The sequence below is a fragment of the Lissotriton helveticus genome, chromosome 5_1 (assembly GCF_964261635.1).
Source record: "Lissotriton helveticus chromosome 5_1, aLisHel1.1, whole genome shotgun sequence".
In the NCBI taxonomy this organism is placed as follows: Eukaryota; Metazoa; Chordata; class Amphibia; order Caudata; family Salamandridae; genus Lissotriton; species Lissotriton helveticus.
This window is the reverse complement of record NC_136065.1, coordinates 1,696,927,663-1,696,948,271: the sequence shown is the minus strand read 5'-3', so window position 1 is coordinate 1,696,948,271 and position 20,609 is coordinate 1,696,927,663. Positions and strand designations below refer to the sequence as shown.

Genomic DNA, 20,609 nt, shown 5'->3' with positions numbered 1-20,609 from the left:
GTCGCCGCCCTCGCCTTAATGTCTCACGGGAAGGAGTAGGGCAGAGGTAGGGCAGGGCAGATGCGAGACGGGTCTGGTAAGCAGGGGGGCAGAAGCAGGCGGCAGAGCGGGACAGCGCCTCCGACTCTGCTAGCTTCCGCTTTCGGGCGCATTGGAAGTAAAGGGGCCCAAAACACTACTGTGAGCACAAATAGTTATTTGTTGTTAAGAAATGTGTTGGACATAAATATTGTGTTCTAAGTATTTTTTACAGAACTATAGGGTATAGTTTTTCTATTATTGACTCTAATGTGGGCCTTTTTTATAACAATATTTTGGTACCATAAATATTTAAAAGGTTTCGTATCTGATAATTCAAAGTTTATCTGTGTCTCTGTTAAGGTTTCGACTGCAGCAGAACCCATCATGTCTCCTACCTTGATAATACCATTGCCTTCCCATGTGCAGTAGCTTCTTTTGGTCAATTACTTCCCAATTGGCTGTACTCATCCACAACGGGGTTTCATTCATCGACTTGTTGTCCGATTGGATTGGCTTAGGTACCCTGACCCGTAATTTCATCAAAAGAAATGACCACATTACCATCAGCAGCAAGAAGATCTTATACATGAGAAGAAACATTAAGCATTTGGTCTTCTTTAATGCACACAATTCTAAAAATATATTTGTTTCTTTATATTACAGTAATAGAAAACAGTAAATATCTTTCTATATGAGACTTTTCTCAGCGAGTACATAAACACATTTATATCAGATTAATGGATCACAATGAGGAACGCAGTATAAGTGCGGTTGTACATAAAAAATACCACCTCTAGTGTAAAAATAAATTTCATGTGCAGTAGATAGACGTGCATAGAAAATTATTCATCCAAATTCTCTATACGGATCACTGAAACAATATCGATGTGAAGAATATCGATTTACAAAAATATCGAGGAAAAAATATAGAATAACAAAATATCGACCTCCTATCTATCTCAAAACAGGTAAGTACAATATTGAATCAAAAATATCGATGTCAAAAATATACTTAGTCAAAATATCGAATTTTTTGAAATGCTTTAAATTAATTACAAATTAATGAAATAATAAATATCATTAACTTAAACATACATAAAATACTTAAAAAACCTTAAAAGTAATAAATAATTAATGTAAGTAAAAAAAAACATACAAATTGATTTGTTAATACATATATATATAAACATAATATTAATTAAAAAATTACAATATTTTTACCGTAGGATAGCGGAAAGGGTAAAATTTACTATTACCACTCCAGTGAGTGCAACAGTAGGGAAAGCGTTGAATAACGTAGGGGTAAAAATTACTATTCCCACTCCAAAGAGTGCAACAGTAGGGAAAGCGTTGGATAGCGTAGGAGTAAAAATTACTGTTCCAACTCCAGAGAGTGCAACCGTAGGGAAAGCGTTGGATAGTGTAGGGGTAAAAATTACTATTCCCACTCCAGAGAGTGCAACAGTAGGGAAAGCGTTGGATACCATAGGGGTTAAAATGATTATTCCCACTCCAGAGAGTGCAACAGTAGGTAAGCGTTGGATAGCTTAGGGGTAAAAATTACTATTCCCACTCCAGAGAGTGCAACAGTAGGGAAAGCGTTGGATAGCATAGGGGTAAAAATTACTATTCCCACTCCAGAGAGTGCAACAGTAGGGAAAACGTTGAATAGCGGCACGGTAAAGTTTACTATTCCCACTCCAAAGAGTGCAACAGTAGGGAAAGCGTTGGATAGCGTAGGGGTAAAAATTACTATTCCCATTCGAGAGAGTGCAACAGTAGGGAAAGCGTTGGATAGCTTAGGGGTAATAATTACTATTCCAACTCCGGAGAGTGTAACAGTAGGGAAAACGTTGCATAGCGGCAGGGTAAAAATTACTATTCCCACTCCAGAGAGTGCAACAGTAGGAAAAGCGTTGGAGAGCGTAGGTGTAAAAACTACTATTCCCACTTCAGAGAGTGCAACAGTAGGGAAAGCGTTGGATAGCGTAGGGGTAAAAATTACTATTCCCACTCCAGAGAGTGCAACAGTAGGAAAAGCGTTGGCTAGCGTAGGGGTAAACATTACTATTCCAACTCCAGCGAGTGCAACAGTAGGGAAAGCGTTGAATAGCATAGGTGTAAAAATTACTATTCCCACTCCAGAGAGTGCAACAGTAGGGAAAGCGTTGGATAGCGTAGGGGTAAAAATTACTATTCCCACTTCAGAGAGTGCAACAGTAGGGAAAGCGTTGGATAGCGTAGGGGTAAAAATTACTATTCCAACTCCAGAGAGTGCAACAGTAGGGAAAGCATTGGATAGCGGGAGAGTAAAAATTACTATTCCAACTCCAGAGAGTGCAACAGTAGGGAAAGCGTTGGATAGCGTAGGGGTAAAAATTACTATTCCAACTTTAGAGAGTGCAACAGTAGGGAAAGCGTTGGATAGCGTGGGGTAAACCTTACTATTCCCACTCCAGAGAGTGCAACAGTAGGGAAAGTAAATATTTCATACATAAATAAAAATAAATTAAATATTAATACCATTTACAAATTAATTAACAATTTTATATAATATAATAATTAATCAAATAAAAATACAAATACAAATTAATTATTACAAATTATTACCTATTAATACAAATTATTTACCAATTAACAATTATAAAATAATAAAAAATTAGAACATATAAATAGAACCAATAAATAAATTAAAATATGTAATTAATTACAATTAAATTACTTCCCACCCTATTCCCCTCTAAACACACAATCCACAACAGAAAATAAATTAATAAAATTAACATAATTATCAATTAATCAATTATTTAAAATTAATTACCAATTATATTTTAATTAATTACCAATTACAATTTTAAATAACAATTAATTCAAAATAAATACCAATAAATAAATTTAAAATTTTAATTATTTATAATTAAATTACTTCCCACCCTAGTCCCCTATAAACCCACAACAGGCTACAGAAAATACATTAATAAAATTAACATAATTATCAATTAATCAATTAAAATTAATCACCCATTATATTTTAATTAATTACCAATTAACAATTAATTAAGAATTAATTCAAACTAAATACTAATAAATAAATATTTTTTTTTAAATTACTTCCCACCCTATTCCCCTATAAACCCACAACCCGCTACAGAAAATAAATTAATAAAATTAACATAATTATCAATTAATCAATCAATTAAAGTTAATCACCAATTATATTTTAATTAATTACCAATTAACAATTAATTCAAAATAAATACCAATAAATAAATCAAAAAAATTAATTAATTATAATTAAATTACTTCCCACCCTATTCCCCTATAAACCCACTACCCGACACAGAATTATATTAAGCAAAAATGAAATACCATAAAATGAATTCATTAAAATAAATTAGAAAATAAATATACACTTTTCACTCATATACTAACATAATCACTTTAACAAATTGGATATTATTAAAAAATTTAAATTAACTTACCCCAAATTCGATATTTTTGTTGTCTATATTCTGTCCATTCTATATTTTTGTTGTCTATATTCTGTCCATTCTATATTTTTGTTGTCTATATTCTGTCCATTCGATATTTTGTCCATTCTATATTTTGAATTCGATATTACTGCTATTCTATTCAATATTTTTGTAGTCTATATTCTGTCCATTCGATATTGTGTCCATTCTATATTTTTAATTCGATATTAATGCTAATCAATATTAAAAACTCGATATTTTGAGTGTATATCCTCTATACATATAACAAAGGTCCATAAGTTGTCCAGTATCATTCCATAATGGATCGTTTTTCTATCCCCAGCACGTGATTTGAAATGTATAATGTGAGTGTAAGCCAAAGGTTGTCCATATGGGTCAGGAGAGAATCTCATAATTCATATCCCACAGGTACACTCAATCAAGGCGTTCCTTCCACACATGCTTTCTGGATGAGTATCAGCTCTGTGATAACTTAGTCTCCTAAGGACCCGGACCTAGGGGGCAAAGGATTGGGGGGGGGGGGGAGCACCTGTGCCTGTAGGTCATACCTAGAATGCTGTTGAAAATCCTATTGTGGTGATAATTACTGAGCCTGTGGGGCTGGTAGAGCCAACAAAAGATCAGCCTTAATGAATAAAGCGGCTATAAGGTGATGCAGGAAAATTTGATGTAAAACTAAAATGCATACCTAGTATTCTAGCTGGTTACGGATCTGTGGTTCTGGAAGATCCTTGGGTAAAGGAATGAGAATCAGAAAGCTGGTGTCCAGTGCAATCGGGTATTGGTGGTATTTGAAGCAGGCGACTGTGCACACCTTTGTAAAAGGATTAGTGGTACATCATTGAAGTGCTATGATCACGTCCTTATGCGGAGGATCAATGGCAGTTTATGTGGCATCTTTTTGTTAACAAACACGGGGAAAAAAACAGGCATGAATGAAGGTCAGGTAAAGAGAATGTTAAAATCAATTGTTTGCACATACCTTTAATGAAAGAACGTTGGAACTTTAAAGAAATGCTTTGATCAGATCCTGACACTATTATTATTATTATTATTATTAAATTAATTTTGTAACACACGCAGCTACCCAAAAAGGGTTTCCCGGCACCTAGCACACAAATTGCTAGAAAAGGAGCAGTCAAGAACCATTTGCTACTAAAAGAGCCAAGTTTTGCAGGACCCCCTCATCCAGGGCTGGGCCTGGGACTCGAGCCAAGTGGACAAAATAGCCCTATATGCGGACGACGTGCTGCTCTACCTGGCGGATCCGGTGGATTCAGGCCCCACGTGCCTGAAGGTCCTCTCGGCTTTTGAGGAGGTCTCCGGACTTCGTCTTAATGCAGCCAAGTCCACTCTGGTCCCGCTACACCCCTCCAGGGAGTGCTATGACTGGTGGTCGACTATTCGCCTCAGGAGACACTCTGTCAAGTACCTCGGTGTATGGGTGGCTCTCTTACCTGAGCTTGAGTGGGCCCTGAACATTACGCTCCTGGTCGTCCGGATGAAGGCAGACCTTAAGTAGTGGCAGACTCTTCCCCTGAACCCCCTGGGTAGAAGTGCGCTCTTCAAAATGATGGTCCTCCCCCGTTTCCTTTATATCCTGCAGAACATCACGATCCCCCTTCCGAGCAGTTGGTTCCGCGAACTCGACGGGGCCCTCACCCGGTTTCTCTGGGGGGTGGGAGATCGCACATATCCCTGGCACACTGCCGCATTCCCCCCTTTGATGGCAGTATGGGGGTGACCAACCTCCACCTCTACTATCTGGCCACAAAATGTATCATCATGCATGATTGGTATGCGGGAGGCTGGTCCGACCCTGCCTATCGGGTGGAACTCAACGTGATGGACTTTCCACAGGTCCAGGCACTTCTGTACGGCAGCCCAGTGCCACAGGCGATAGCCCCGGTCACTAAAATGGTGTTCCTGGCTTGGCGTACTGCCCTGAGACACGTGGGGTGGGTCCGAAACTCACTCGGCAGACGCCACTCTGGCAGGGGGCCTGGATGTGTGAGGTCTCGTCCCTGCGGGGGTTCCAACGTTGGGACCTGGTTGGAGTTTCGGTGCTCGGAGATGTTTGGGTGGGGGATCACATCCGCTCCTTTGCTGACCTACGGCAACGCCATGCTCTCTCTCACTCCCAACATTTTTGATACTTACAACTACGCCACGCCCTCTACACGCATCTCTCACCGCCTGTCTCCCTTCCGGAGTTTAACCCATTGGAAGCCCAAGTGATGATGGGGAATCTGGGCAGGAGGGGAGTGTCCCGCATTTACCGGTCCCTGGTGAATAATGGTCCCGCTTCCTAGACGAGGCAGATTGGAGGGATGCCCTTATGGCGTTCAAAACCCTGATCAAGTCCTCCAAGCTGCGCCTGGTCCAATTATCCTACCTCCATGCGGCATACCTCACCCCGGCGCAGCTATTCCAAGCCCGACTGAGACCCTCTTCGGAGTGCCCGAGATGTGGTACGGCCTCTGCCGATTTCTACCATATGGTGTGGCTCTGCCCGGCGCTGGCAGCATTCTGGGGGGGGTGGAGCGGGAGCTCACAAAGGCCCTGGGGTGGGAAGTTCCACACGACCCTCTGCGGATGCTCTTGGGGGTCTTTGACGGCCTAGACAGTTCTAGGATGAACAAACGCCTCTTGGGGACGGCTGTGGCGGTGGCCAAGAGGGGCATAGCACTGCACTGGCCACAGGCTAAGGCTCCTACTGTAAAGGGATGGAGGAAGGGAGTGGACTGGTGTGGGATCCAGGAATACACCCTATTTGAAGCCCGGGGATGCCCGGACTTATTCCACAGAGTGTGGGGCAAATGGTTTAATATGATACCACCATGATATTTTGTTTTCTCTTTGTTCTATGTCATAATGCAACTGCTATACAATCTGCCATGTTGGATTGTAATGGACTGTCCCTACCTGTAACATCCCTAATCCCTGACCTGCTCCCTTTGATGCTTAATGAACTGCAACCAATGAATTTCTTTGTTTACGTAAAACCAATAAAGTTGATTATCAAAAAAAAAGAGCCAAGCTTTAAGATTTCTTCAAAAGCTGAGATAGGACGGGTCATTCTTCAAGGAATCCGGAAGAGAATTCCAGATTTGGGGCCAAGACAAGAAAAGGAATGGCCTCCCATTCTTGCAAGTTTAAATCTGGGATCACGAAGTCTCCGTGGGCTGTAGAGCGCAGGGGACGAGAAGGAATGTAAGGATGGATGAGCTCTTGCAGATACGCTGGTGCCACAACTTGTTTGATTTTAAAGATGTAACACAGGGTTTTTAAATTAATTCTTTGGTCAATTCGAAGTCAGTGAAGGTAACGTAAATACGGGGAGATGGAAGCCTGTCTAGGAACTTGACAAAGAAGGCGTACTGCAGAGATCTGAACTACCTGTAGCTTTCTCCATACCGTTTGGCAGCTACCGAGATAGAGAACATTGCCATAATCGAGGCGAGAGGTGATGAGTGCCTGGACTACCGTGCGTTGGGTTGAGGCAGGAAGCATCCAAATGATCTTACGAAGCCACCTCAAGATCGTGAAACAAATGGGAGCTACATTCGCCACCTGTTGTCTCATAGAGAGACTATCATCAATAATAATGTCCAGATTACGGACATGAGTGACAGGTAGGGGAAAGGAACATGGGGGCATATTATCCAGGACCGGTGTTAAAATTATCGCCGATTTATCCGCAGGAAACTGTCGATAAAACGGCGATAATGGGCTTGATAATATCCCCTTGTTAATTCCCATAGAAGCCCATGTTAACATCAGAACATGGGCTTCTATGGGAATTCACAAGGGCGTATTATAAAGCCCATTATCGCCGTTTTATCGGCAGTTTCCTGCCGATAAAACGGCAATAATTTTAACACCAGTCCTTGATAATATGCCCCCCATTTCCTGAGGCCAATGATGAGAGCCCCATAGGTCCTTGTGCTTGCCCAGGATAAGGACCTCAGTCTTATCCCCATTTAACTTCAAAAAGTTAAGGAGCATCCACTCTGTTACTTGCCGTAGGCCGCACTGAAGGGCAGATGTTGTAGCGTCTTTAGTGGAGGAAAGCGAAAAGACAATCTGCATATCATCTGCATACGAATATAGGGAAAGACCCGCCTCTTCCACAATCTCTGCCAGATGTCTGACATAGATGTTGAAGAGCAGGGGGCTTAAAATGGATCCCTGTGGGACTCCATGTGCTGATACGCAGATCTTAGATGATGCCTTAGCAGACAAGACTTGAAAAGTGCGACCATCAAGGAATGAAGCAAACCAGGATAGGGCAGTGCCGTCCAGCCCAAGAGACCTAAGGGCGTTAAGCAAGATGTTAAGCGACACAGTGTCAAATGCGGCACTCAAATCCAATAGAATGAGTGCCGCAGTTTCCCCTTGATCTAAATGCTGGCGCAGTTTCTCGGTAACCCCAAGCAGAGTGGTTTCAGTTGAAAAGTTGGCTCTGAACCAGGATTGTGAATAATGCAGAAAGCCAACTTTGTCTATGTGTTGTGTCAGTTGAGTATTGATATGTTTCTCCAAAATTTCGGAGAAAGCCGGAAGCAGAGATATAGGTCTAAAGTTAGATAGTACAGAAGGATCTGCTCCGGCCTTTTTCAACAAAGGGATGTCCATGGCTCGCTTCCATTCGGGGGTTACCAGGGCCTCCCGCATAGAGGCGTTTAGAAGATCGATAAGGACGCCTTTTGATGTAGCAGAGAGCTGACAAAGGATGTTAATAGGCAAAGGATCAAGAGGAGACCCAGATTTAATACTGTTTAAACAATTTTGGAAAGACGCCTCTTCAAATGGGTGCCGGGAAGAAATCTTGGCTATCTGGTCACAATTACTGTGATATGTAGGGTCAAATGCAGAAGCCATACTACACAAGGAAGGGGAAGGAGCAGAGAGTGACTTGTAAATAAGTTCAACCTACTGTGGGAATTCCTAGTTAACTCATGTTTATGCACTAGCTGGGTCTGGTGGCTTGGTGGACTGATGCGTTCACGGTAGAGACCTGTGTTTGACCTCATAGTCACAGTTTCAAATTCTGGCTGGTCCACTCAACCTTTCATCCTTCTTAGGTCAATAAAATGAGTACCATTGAGTTGGGTAACAATAAACATCAGTTATTCAGCGCCAAGATACCCTTCTGGGTGAACGTGTGCTTTACAGATAGATACACGTTATGTTATTATGTGAATGGTTTGAGCCATACTTCAATCATCACCTTCGTAGCTTGATGTAGTTAATTCAATGATTTAATTCGGTATATGTTGTGTGCATAAATTCTATGTCTCCTGGTTAATCTGTCAAGTATGATAGAAGACTCCTCCACAGAAGAATATGCTCAGCATTACGGTTCCACTAGTTGCATCACTTAGTACTACCCACTTCCCCTTCATTTAGCGAGTTAGAGCGTTTAAAGGGTGCAATGTGAGGTTTCTTGGTACCCCCACAATAAAGTACGCAGAGCTTATTCCGACTGATGAAAAAATTACTCAGAAATTGGAAAGGGATGTTTTGCACTAAAAATAAAATTCTAAACAAAGTTACATTGAATAGTAATAGTCTACCATTGAGAGCTATTGGGAGTTTATTGGAGTCAGCTCTAAATGTCCTAAGTAAGGAAACTAGATAATATTTGTGGTGGACCGGCCTATTTCTTTTGATATCAATGCCCAACTAATGGAACCCGTCTTCCTGCACATTAACATGCCGATCACCATCTTGTTCCAACATCCACGGATGCACTGAAAAAGGTTTAAGTTATAATTATTAGGAAATCTAAAGTGAATACCTTTAGCAGCTGAGGTAGGGTAGGGTGGCCGCAAAGGGCAACGTAACATCTGCACGTTTACTGCATTGTGCTGTGTCTCCAGCAGAAGGCTTGCATGTTTGGGTCACTCCTCAGCCAGTATACCACGGGCTCACCTATCACCGCATAATGGAGTGGCGGATGAAGCCACATGTCTCTAATCCTCCTACCCAGATCTAAACATTAAGTGAGTTTCCTGTTCACTCTTATAGATGCTATTAAAATTTCCAAGCAGCAAAGGAATTAGGTTTGGCCCAGACCTGTTGTCTGGAGGACTCCAAACAAGGGAACCATTTATGCTTTTAGCATACACCTAGCAGATACGGGGTCGTAGAGGTTCATTCTTTTGGCACTCTCTGTTATGAACCCTGACGATTCAAGATATATATTTGCCAGTAAAGGCAAAGCAGTTAGTTTGCCAATACTTTTGCAAAAAATTTTGATTCATGCATCCGCCTCACCATGCTGCCAACCAGGAAAGAACCCAACCACCTCAGATGCATCCTTCTCAACACCCCCTCTACCCGCAAACACGCCGTTGAACTCTGGGACCTACTCGACTCAACCTCCCCAGACCTCGCCTTCCTGATGGAGACCTGGCTGAACCCCGCCTCGGCACCCAACTTAGCCATAGCCGTCCCAGAAGGCTACAAGATCACCCGCAGGGACCGCACCAACGGAGCAGGAGGAGGAATCGCCATCGTCCACAGGAAGACTCTCAGAGTCTCGACCAACACCGACGACACCCTCACCACCGCCAAACACCTGCATGTCCAGATCCACATCGATCCCAACACCACCCTCAGATTAACCCACATCTACAGACCCTCCGGACCCTGACCACAGATCAGCGACTCCATCGCCGCCTTCGTCAGCACACACGCCCTCGCTTCCACGGACTACATCCTCCTCGGGGACCTGAACTTTCACCTCGAGAACAACAACGACACCAACTCCACCACCCTTATCGACAACCTAGCCACCCTCAGACTCAGACAACTCGTCACAACACTCACCCACTCCAAGGGTCACATGCTTGACCCCATCTTCTCCGTAAGCCCCCACATCACCTTTAACCACACCACCGAACTCCAATGAACCCATCGCTGCATCCACTTCACCTTCAAGAAACTCACCACCGCACCCAACAGATGCCTCGCCGCTGCTGGAGCACAGTCACCGAAGACCAGCTAACCACCACCCTCGCCCAGAGCCCACCCACCAACCCCACCTACCCCGACACTGCCAACCCCAACCTCAGACAGTGGATCAATGACTGCGCCAACACCCTTGCCCCGATCAAGAAACCCTCCAACAGTCACACCAACAAGAAAGCAAGCTGGTTCACTGAAGACCTCTGGGCCTCCAAGCAAACCTGCCGAAAGCTGGAGAAGATCTGGCTCCGTGAACGAACATCGGACAGCTACGCAGCCCACAAGAATGCCACCCGCAGACACCATCACCTCATCAGATCTGCCAAAAGGACCTCCTTCAAAGACCGCGTAGACAACAACGCGCACAATAGCAGAGAGCTCTTCAACATCGTGAAGGAACTCTCCAACCCCAGCTCCAACACCAACAACGTCCTACCCTCGCAAAACCTGTGCGACTTGCTGGCCACCTTCTTCCACCGTAAGATCGCAGACATCCACGACAGCTTCAACACCACGACCGCCCCGACAACCACTGAGACATCCACCCCCACGACCACCATCCGCACCAACCACCTGCTCTCCTGGACCAACATCAACGACGACAACACCATCAAGATCATAAACACCATCCACTCCGGATCTCCGTCAGACCCATGCCCACATCACATCTTCAACAAATCCAGCACAGCCATCGCACCCTATCTCCGGAAAGTCATCAACACCTCCTTCAAGACAGCAACCTTCCCGGAGAGCTGGAAGCACGCCGAGGTCAACGCCTTACTCAAAAAACCCAAGAAGGACCTCAAGAACTTCCAGCCCATCTCCCTGCTCCCGTTCCCGGCAAAGGTCATCGAGAAGATCGTCAATGAACAACTGACCTGCTACCTCGATGAGAACAACATCCTGCACCCTTCCCAGTCCGGGTTCCGCAGCAACCACAACACCGAAGCTGCCCTCATTGCCGCCACCAATGACATCAAGTCCCTGCTGGACAACGGAGAAATGGCAGTCCTCATCCTCCTGGACCTGTCAGCCACCTTCAACAAGGTCTGCCATCACGCACTACGAACACGCCTCCACAACGCCGGGATCCAAGAGAAGGCCCTGGACTGGACCACCTCCTTCCAAACCTGCAAAACACAGAGCATCCGCCTTCCCCCCTTTCGCTCTAAAGCCACCGAGATCATCTGCGGTGTACCTCAGGGCTCATCCCTCAGGCCAACTCTGTTTAACATCTACATGGCACCACTCGCCCACATTGCCTGTCGGCATTACCTCAACATCATCTCCTACGCCGATGACACCCAGCTGATCCTCTCCCTCACCAAGGACCCCCACACCGCCAAAACCAACCTTCACGAAGGAATGAAGTCCGTCGCTGAATGGATGAGTAACAGCCGACTGAAGCGACAAGACGGAGGTCCTCATCCTCGGATCCACCCCTTCGGCCTGCGACGACTCATGGTGGCCGACCGCATTGGGAACCGCCCCAACACCCAATGAACACGCACGCAACCTAGGGGTCATCCTCGACTCCACCATCTCCATGACTAAACAGGTCAACGCAATCTCCTCCTCCTGCTTCAACACCCTCCGCATGCTCCGCGGGATCTAAAAGTGGATACCGACTGAAACGAGAAGAACGGTCACCCAGGCCCTCGTCAGCAGCAGGTTGGACTACGGAAATGCCCTCTATGCAGGAGCCTTGGCCAAACTCCTGAGACGGCTCCAACGCATCCAGAGCGCCTCTGCACGCCTGATCCTTGACATCCCTCGCCTTAGCCACATCACACCCTACCTGAGAGATCTGCACTGGCTCCCGGTCAACAAGAGGATAACCTTCAAGCTCCTCACCCACTCACACAAGGCACTCCACAACACCGGACCAACGTACCTCAACAGATTACTCAGCTTCTACACCCTACCCGCCTACTCTGCTTCGCCGGCCTTGCCCTCGCCACAGTCCCCCTCTTCCGAAGAGCGACCTCCGGCGGCAGATCGGTCTCCCACCTCGCCGCCAAGACCTGGAACACCCTCCCCATCCACCTACGGCAGACCCAAGACTTGCTGACCTTCAGAAAACTCCTCAAGAACTGGCATTTCGAGCAGTAGCAGCATTCCCCACCCCATCGCCTTGAGACCCTCACAAGTGAGTAGTGCGCTTTACAAATTATATGATTGATTGATTGATAATAGGTGGTCTGATTGGCACTGCAATGCAGTCTTGCCTGGCTTTTGGATCAGTACCACAGAAGAATGTCTCAGATCTAGAGACATATGGCCTGATTACAATGTCAGTTGGACGAGCGTCTGATCCAACACGGTAGCAGAATGGAGCCACCTGACTATTGGTGCGGGTGGAACCACTCACTATTAGGATGCAACTGTGGTCGTAAATATCCATTTTCCTATTGCAGCTTGGGTGGCGGCTGGAAAGAGGCCGCAGCACAAGCTGCAACAGAAAAAGTTATGTTTTCAAACATCCCTACACCGTGTGGCAGGCACCATGCGGTACCTGCCTCATGATTCCACCCCCCCAGGCCTCTTAGCAGAGGGCCAGAGGGAGCAGGGGTCCTGCTAGGGCCCCCCAAATCACTTTCTGTCTGCCTTTTCATGGCGGGCGGACCGCCCTGAAAGGACATGTGGAAAGCGACATCTTAATACCGACGGTGGAGCTGATGCTGGCTACCCTATTAATTTAGACTTAAAATTCTGCCAGCAGCTATGATGGTGAGCCCATCGGAAGCAGAGCAGAATTCACCTGTGTGTTTCCCTCAGACCTCCAGTATCTTTATACAGCTGTCAGATGGAAACCCATGATGTCAGGCAGAAAGCTTCCAGCGAAATGTCGGATGGCTTTCTGGCCAACATCATAATTAGGGCCATAATGTCTTCCTCCTTCACCCCTTCAAATAAGTGCAAAGATTGAGAACTCCAAGCACTCAACCCTTTAAACAGTAAAATCCCAAAGTCACTTGGGCCAACAAACTTTCCTGTTTGCATTTAATTTCTTCCACGCTATGCTGCTCCCCTAGTTTGCACATATCTGTGACTGAAACTTGGGGCATATTTAGTCTCTGTCGTAAACCATCTATCTCTAGACAACTGCACCGGGATCTCGAGTTGTATAGCCATTTATAGTATTTTCTGAACTTGCCTTTTTTCTTCATACCAGTAGTGGTAAGACGCACTTTTGGTTTGCCCTCAGCTTCTACATTCATTCAGTGACTAACTCACTAACTTTTCCAAAGAACAGCAAATGCAATGTACTTCTAGAATAAATATTAGGTTATATTTACACTTTTATTTTACACTTTCCTTCTTTGTTATTACTATTGTTCAGTTTATCGCCTATGTAAGGCACTCTTATATCTTATGGGTCTGGTTTCCGCTATATATGGCTGCAAATAAATAAATAAATGTAAAATATTGGAAGAACACCATCCATTCTTTTGGAGCAAATAGATGTTTCTAAAGAAATCTAGTCTCACAATCACGGGTGAGAATGTAAATTATGATATAGATTACCCTGAAAACCAAATCAAAACGAGAGGGTGTAAAACTAAAAGAATGTCTTGTGAGGTTCTATTCCTCAGACTGAAGAACTGCTACACTAAATTAATTGCAAATACTGCAGAAAAGACCACGAGTATGTGCATCTCCATGAAGAAATCGGAAAAAAATTCATTGCAGTTGTGTGTATGAGAATGATTTGGTAAGTTGAAGAAAGAAAGAGTTATGGTCCATCCTTGAAACAGTCTGACACCCACTGTGACACCATTGCTGTTTCAGGTGCCAGTTATCAGAGACTAGGCGCAGTCCAAATCCAGGAGAAAGATGGTAGAAGTAACAGTTACCTATGCCTCAAGAGCATTGTTGGGGCAGAAACCAATGATTTGGTTGTCGAAAAAGAGGCATTGACATGTTAGTGGAGTATTTTTAATTTTAGGCAGTTTGTGTGTGGGACGAAATTCACTGTGCGAGCTAATCTTGAGCCCCTTGTTGATCTTTCCTCAACAAATGTGGAAAGTCATGCTACATCACCCATAGCCAAGTGGTTGCGTCTGGTGCAGGAGTATGTTTTCAGGATATATTTACACTTTTCTTGTTTAAGATTCAACCCGCTATCCTGATTTCTAATCTAGATTTCTCTTAAAATGTAAATGCGTTCATGTACATTGATGCACAGTTTAGTTCGTCATCCTGAAATGCTTGCACAACGTTTAAACCTTGAAACAAGGAATAATTATTTGAAATAAAATTGCGGCAGAGCTTAGGCCAAATGGCATGCAGCAAACATTAAAATGTTCCCTTGGGTCTTATGAAAGCGGCCATGAACATGCATTTAGTTTATTTTGATGAAACGAAGTTGTGAAATCCTGTGTTCTAAAAATATTGTATCATTAAAGTTAGTAAGCTTTACTTTTATATGTCAAAGTGTATAGCAGCCCATTAGGACGATATGCTTGTCGGTAAACAGGTCCACACACACTCTCCGGTCCACCCTCTTTTCCTAGCTATAAAAAAAGGACCAATGATGGGTACACACCAACAGTTTGATGATCCCAACAGAACACCAACGTCTGTTTTTATCACTTTCTTAGTTAGGTTAATAAGATAATATTTTATTTTGCATGATTAATTAAAATCTTTGCAAATACATGACAAAAAGATTCCCATTGTACACATATAAAAACTATTAAAGGCCGCATAAATAAAAAGGTCGACAATTGCATATTCCTAATGTATACAATCAGCTGTTTTAAAAGAGATTCTCATAAACTTTTACGTCTCATTTAGTACTAACTGCAATGTTTGGCACAACTACTCAAGTCGGATGGCACAGCTTAACCAGGTCCATTGTCCAAGTTAGAGGCTTTGTGATTAAAGTGCAAGTACAACTAATACAAGATAGGGAATTAATACACTTAAGAAGCATTTTAGCGTGTTTCAGATAACAACAGGGTTTTAAGTCTCTTAGTTACCATCTCAAACATTTTTGTAGCCGGCAGTTAAGCTGGACATCAATAGGATTGAAGCAAAGCTTCACTGCCTGCCTACAGGACCGGATGCCGTAATACCTAAAAAAGGGACATAGCAGGGTGCATCTTATGTTCTTTAAGTTCGGACAGTTGCAGATTACGTGAATGATGTCTTCCTTCCCACTTCCACATAGATGACAAGTCGTAGTGCCTCCTTTCCGTTCCCATGGTGGAAGATGGGGTTTGATCGCAATTACCCCCAAGCGCAACCTTAGAAAGTTTTCCTTCCTGCTTATCTCAATTCCGGCACTCAAGTAGGCTTGGGGTTTTGGCCTTACATAGTCACTGAGCACTATCCAGCCTTGTGCCTTTTTAGTAAGAATTGCTTTGTCTTCTAAAACAGATAGCATAGATGTTGTTTTTCTCACCGCTTTTTTGAAGGAAAGATGATCAGTTAGAACAGCCCAAAGTTTGGACAGGCCCAGTAACTCAATAGAGTCAAACAGATAATCCCTGGCTTGACATTTTTCTTGATTGTGCAAGACTTTCCAGAGGTGGGAGTTTAAAGATCCTGCCTCAGCACTTTGGATTTTGTGCCAACTTTTAACGTGGGTACTTTTTTCACCGTTTTTGGAAGCCGGGTTTGAGCCGGGGAGACATATTTTGGGAGCTGGAATATTGCTCTGTAGGAGTTGGCTATTATGACGTCTAAAACGGCTGCATCTTTACCTTTTAGAGCCTCACTCCCATATGTCAATGTCGGCATCAATTTGGCCCTCAGGACCTGTAAAAGGAGATCAAGCATGAGGCCGGGAAGCCGTCTCTTCAGTGACATCAGTGCTAAATATGTTGTGGTCCCCTTTCTTCGCATGGACTCTAGCTGAAGTTTGAATGAGCTATTAAGATCCATTAGTATTCTCAGGTATTTGTAACTTTGTACTTGATCCAAACGTTGGCCATCAAGGAACCAGCTATTGATCTTCTTTAAAACTGCTTGTTGTGTTTAGTAGGTGCTGAAGTCCAATTGGTGTCCGACTGATTAAAACAGGTCATCAGCATATAGCAAGTTTGACATTAGCTTGTTTCCCAGTATTGGAGCAGGGGATACACAGCTGTCCAGCTCTCCAGGCAGATCGGCCAAAAAGAGATTAAAAAGGACCCCTGCTTGAGGCCTTTCGAGGTCATGATTTGTTTTGAGATGTGTGACCCTGTCCCTAGTTTGACCCTAATCCATGTGTCTGTATGCAGCTGCTTTAGCCAATCCACTTTCTTAGTTGACAATGGAATGTTGCTAATTTTAGCTTTAAATATAACAATTTCATGCTCAAAAATGCAAAGTTCTCCCAATTCTAAGCATAACACATTTGTACTCTTACATTATGCATTTGAAGGTGTTATCCTTAACACAAAACACTTTGTTCTGTATTGGTCAAGTGTCATATTTAAAGTTAATTCTCCCCCAAAATGTTTATTGTTTACTCCCTTGTTCACTAAGCACACTTTTGTTTCTGCATTCCTATCCTTAAATAGCACAATGACATGGTTTCACCCTTTGATACATTATTTTTGCAGCAGCGGGCCTGCCGTTAGGTCAGTGTTGTGTAACATCGTGTTTCTTTGTTTATGCCTAAAGCTACTCTTAAAACATTTAGATTGACATATCTTCTCTTACAAAGTGAACAGTTCCGCCATAAAAAGCAAATACTCCATTTATTTACTTACATCTAGGTCTTCCAAAGCAACCACTCTTTGTGAGTGTTTACAAAAAACATGCAAAATGACAATTTTTCAAAATAAAATTCAGCACACTTGGTCACATGCAGGCTATTTAAAAAAAATAAAAAAGTCACATAGCTCCATGATCCACTGCTATAACGTACCACTTTAAGAACTGTTGCACCTTATCTCATTGATTGATTTCCCTTTAACTTTTGTTGTGTCATAATTTTTCCAAATTAAAATCACCTTGTAGAGGAGTCTTTTAGCAGAATCTTTAACACTCCTTGTTGTCTTTGTTGTCACTATTTCTACTGTAGAACTTATTTTAGCACTATAGCCATTTCTGCACTTTTGTACATTACAGAAAAACATTCCATCGCTGTCAATGAACACAAGTTGAATCTAGTTGAAATTAGGAATGTTGCAGACTCTTTCACATTTTCTCCAACTACTTGGTAAGCTTGGTAAAACTGATGTCTTTCAATTGCGATGCCCACGGTGGCTCCGCATTGATTATCCACTTTTTTTGTTTTGTCCTCCACGTACTCGTGCCAGTTTTCATCTGCATCTTCGCCTTCCAGAGGAGCAATACATCAATCAAACGGTTCCCTGTTCTCCCAGACAACTGTATAACATAGGCTGCTTCTGCTAATCACAGAGTTATTAAATGTGTTTTGAAAAGTCCTAATTGATTGTGACCATTTCTAAGTTGTGGGTGAAGAGTTACTGGAATTTCCACTGCATCTATCATGTTTGCTGCAGTTTGAATATGGTGCTGCATATACTGGTTGACAGGTATATTTGTTCTTTTCTGTTACCATTCCCAAGGTAGGTACTCAAAGAAAGAGTACTAAGACAAGTCGAGGAACATGTGAATATCATTTGGGATACTGTGGAACTAAAAGCTGTACGAAGATTAAGTTGTCACTAGTGCACCTGGCAAGCATTTAAATGATAAGATTGCACTACAAATGAGCCTTGCTTACTGTGGGCGTGCTTGTGCCGCCTCTTGCCTGTCTTGTTAGACTCAACAAGGGACATGTGTGCTTGTTCATGTGCACCCCTAGCTCTCCTAACCATTTCCCTTTCTCTCTCTACAGTAAGTTTGTCCAGTCGGCCTGGGGCTGGACCTGCCTTTTTGTGGGGGGCTTCATCCTGCCGGTGTCCTACTCTGCCAGCGGGAGCATACTCCTCACCCTACGCCACCTCAGCCGTCTGGCGGTGGGTGCTGCAATTTGGTTCTTATCAGGCCAGCTCTTCCTGCTAATCGAGAACGTCACAGGTTCTTGCTACCAGCCAGTGCCAGACGGGCTGCTGCTGCTTGGACACCTGCAGGACAAGTCCTCGTGTACCCGGGAGGGCCACCGATGGCATGGCTACGATGTCTCGGGCCATGCCTTCATGTTGACCTACTGCTGCCTGACACTGTCTGAGGAAATGGCTGTCTTCCACCGCTACCTGACTGCACGGGGAGCTGAGGCCGGTGTCCCTCTACGACTGATCTTCCTGCTGAATGCCACCTTGCTGGCTCTCTGGAACTTCATGCTGTTCTGCACTGTGATCTACTTTCATGAGTATTCTCACAAGATTGTGGGTGCTGCACTAGGAACCCTGTTTTGGCACCTCACCTACCGCTACTGGTACCGGAGTCACTGGTCGCCAGGCCGTCCTGGTCACGGACTCTTCCTCAAGTTCCTCGAGAAGCAGAAACCAAACTGACTGTCAACAGGCGGGATGGGCCGCTCATGGCTGTACAGAACTGCATGTCTAGGTGGATTGCACATGCCTGTTTGGACTTAGCGTACTTGCAGAGAGTGGAGGCTGGTACAGTCTGTGCATGTCTTTATGTATACACGCATACTACATGTAGTTATGAGGGAAACTCGCAGGACTCCTACCAAAACAGCTGATATTTCTACATTTTTCCTTCCCAAATAATTCCTCCTTTTAATGCCATACGAACAATACAGGTTTTTCTCTTTCTATTTAAAATGTTTACCTGTGCACGTATACTTCAAGGGTTAGAGGACAGTGTTTGTACAGACACTACAAGTTTTGGCGGACTGTGCAGGTCTGTATTGACAATGCACGTTTACATCGATTATACATGTCTGTGCACGCCTGTGCAGTATCTGCTCATTTATGTACCATACATGTGTGCCTGTATGTACTGTACACGTCTTCTTGTACTGTGTTCAGCTGCACCAACGGTGCATTTCTATAGACAGGATGCACACTTTTACTGCTGTAATGTTATTGCAAGCTTGAACAGGATGCAGTCCAAGGGGTTTTTCTGATTAATAAAAAATATTTGATCTTGCGTGAGGTTCTGAAGAGTGTAACTTGGTAAGAGATAGCAATGATTTCCATCAACAGGTTTCCTGGATATTTTGAGACACTAAATACCTGGAACAGGTACATCTGGGGTCCCAATTTCTCAGAGGGAGAAAACGTAGGTACTCCCTCCAAAGATAGTACTGAGGACAGTGGATCTGCTAATTCCGTCAGTGTTCTTAGGTAGTGTCCCTGCTGGGGGCTGCGAGCATGTGTGCTTATAAAGTGCATATTCATCTCGAGAGGCCTCTTGGCGCTGATTAACAGATGTTTACTGTTATAGATCTCAACAGTACTCACTTTATCAACCTCAGCAGAAGAAAAGATTGAGTGGATCCATCAGGATTCGAACCTGCAACCCGGAGATCAAAACAAAGATTTCTGCAGTGGATGCAGGAGTCTATCAGACCCTGGTGAAGATGATACTTGAAACTTTGCTGTTCTTTTTGCATTGAATAAGGGCTGTCTCTCTGTCCTGTTTGGGAAAGATACCAGGGACTCACAAGGATCACAGTCTGTCAGCCGCGGCCCGGGCAGGTAAGCACGATGGGGATAGACGATGGACAATTAAATAAATAAATCATTTCCCCTCATCGCAGTCCATCGAAATCCCCCCCACCCGGCCCCACCGTTCTTACCCTCACAGGCCGCGGCTGCAGTCTGTAGAGGGGATACCTGGAGACAGCCTTCCACTGTTGTGTCTGAGTATGGTACCGAAGACCCCTTGGATGTCTCACTGCTTTCTGGGACGATACAAGGGACCCTAAAGAACGGTATGCATATCTCTGTGGCGTCCCTTTAATGGTATCTCTGTCCTTAGTAAGGATCGTGGGAGAGATTCTCAGGAAGATGGGTTACAAGCATTTTTGTATTTCTCATTTCTAAGGGTGTTGTGGAGCCCCTCGTCTGGTAATCAAACCCTAGAGCTGTTTATTGGATCGCTTTATCTGATCTATATAAACTTCGTAGCTCTGCTTGACATAGGGTGCTGGGCACCTCAATTCCATGGGAGACAAGATCCTGAGTTCCTTAGGTTCCGGAGGTCCACACTTCTCAGAATCAAGTTCTCATCTGGTTCCATCAC

General features: G+C 44.0%; 2 protein-coding genes across 2 annotated transcripts in view; both read left to right on the top strand.

Annotated features, from left to right (window-relative positions):
- The window catches only part of DCAF11 (DDB1 and CUL4 associated factor 11), a 717,991-nt gene extending 699,619 nt beyond the window's left edge, over positions 1-18,372 (top strand). The window contains exon 14 of the mRNA XM_078644967.1: positions 18,292-18,372. Within this exon, the coding sequence (XP_078501093.1) occupies positions 18,292-18,294 (3 nt within the window). The 3' untranslated portion in view covers positions 18,295-18,372. The remainder of the gene's footprint in view (positions 1-18,291) is intronic.
- FITM1 (fat storage inducing transmembrane protein 1) overlaps positions 1-19,505 on the top strand; it is a 138,435-nt gene extending 118,930 nt beyond the window's left edge. Inside the window, exon 2 of the mRNA XM_078644972.1 lies at positions 18,292-19,505. Coding sequence (XP_078501098.1) covers positions 18,292-18,910 — 619 coding nt within the window. The 3' untranslated portion in view covers positions 18,911-19,505. The remainder of the gene's footprint in view (positions 1-18,291) is intronic.
- The last annotated feature ends 1,104 nt before the right edge of the window (positions 19,506-20,609 follow it).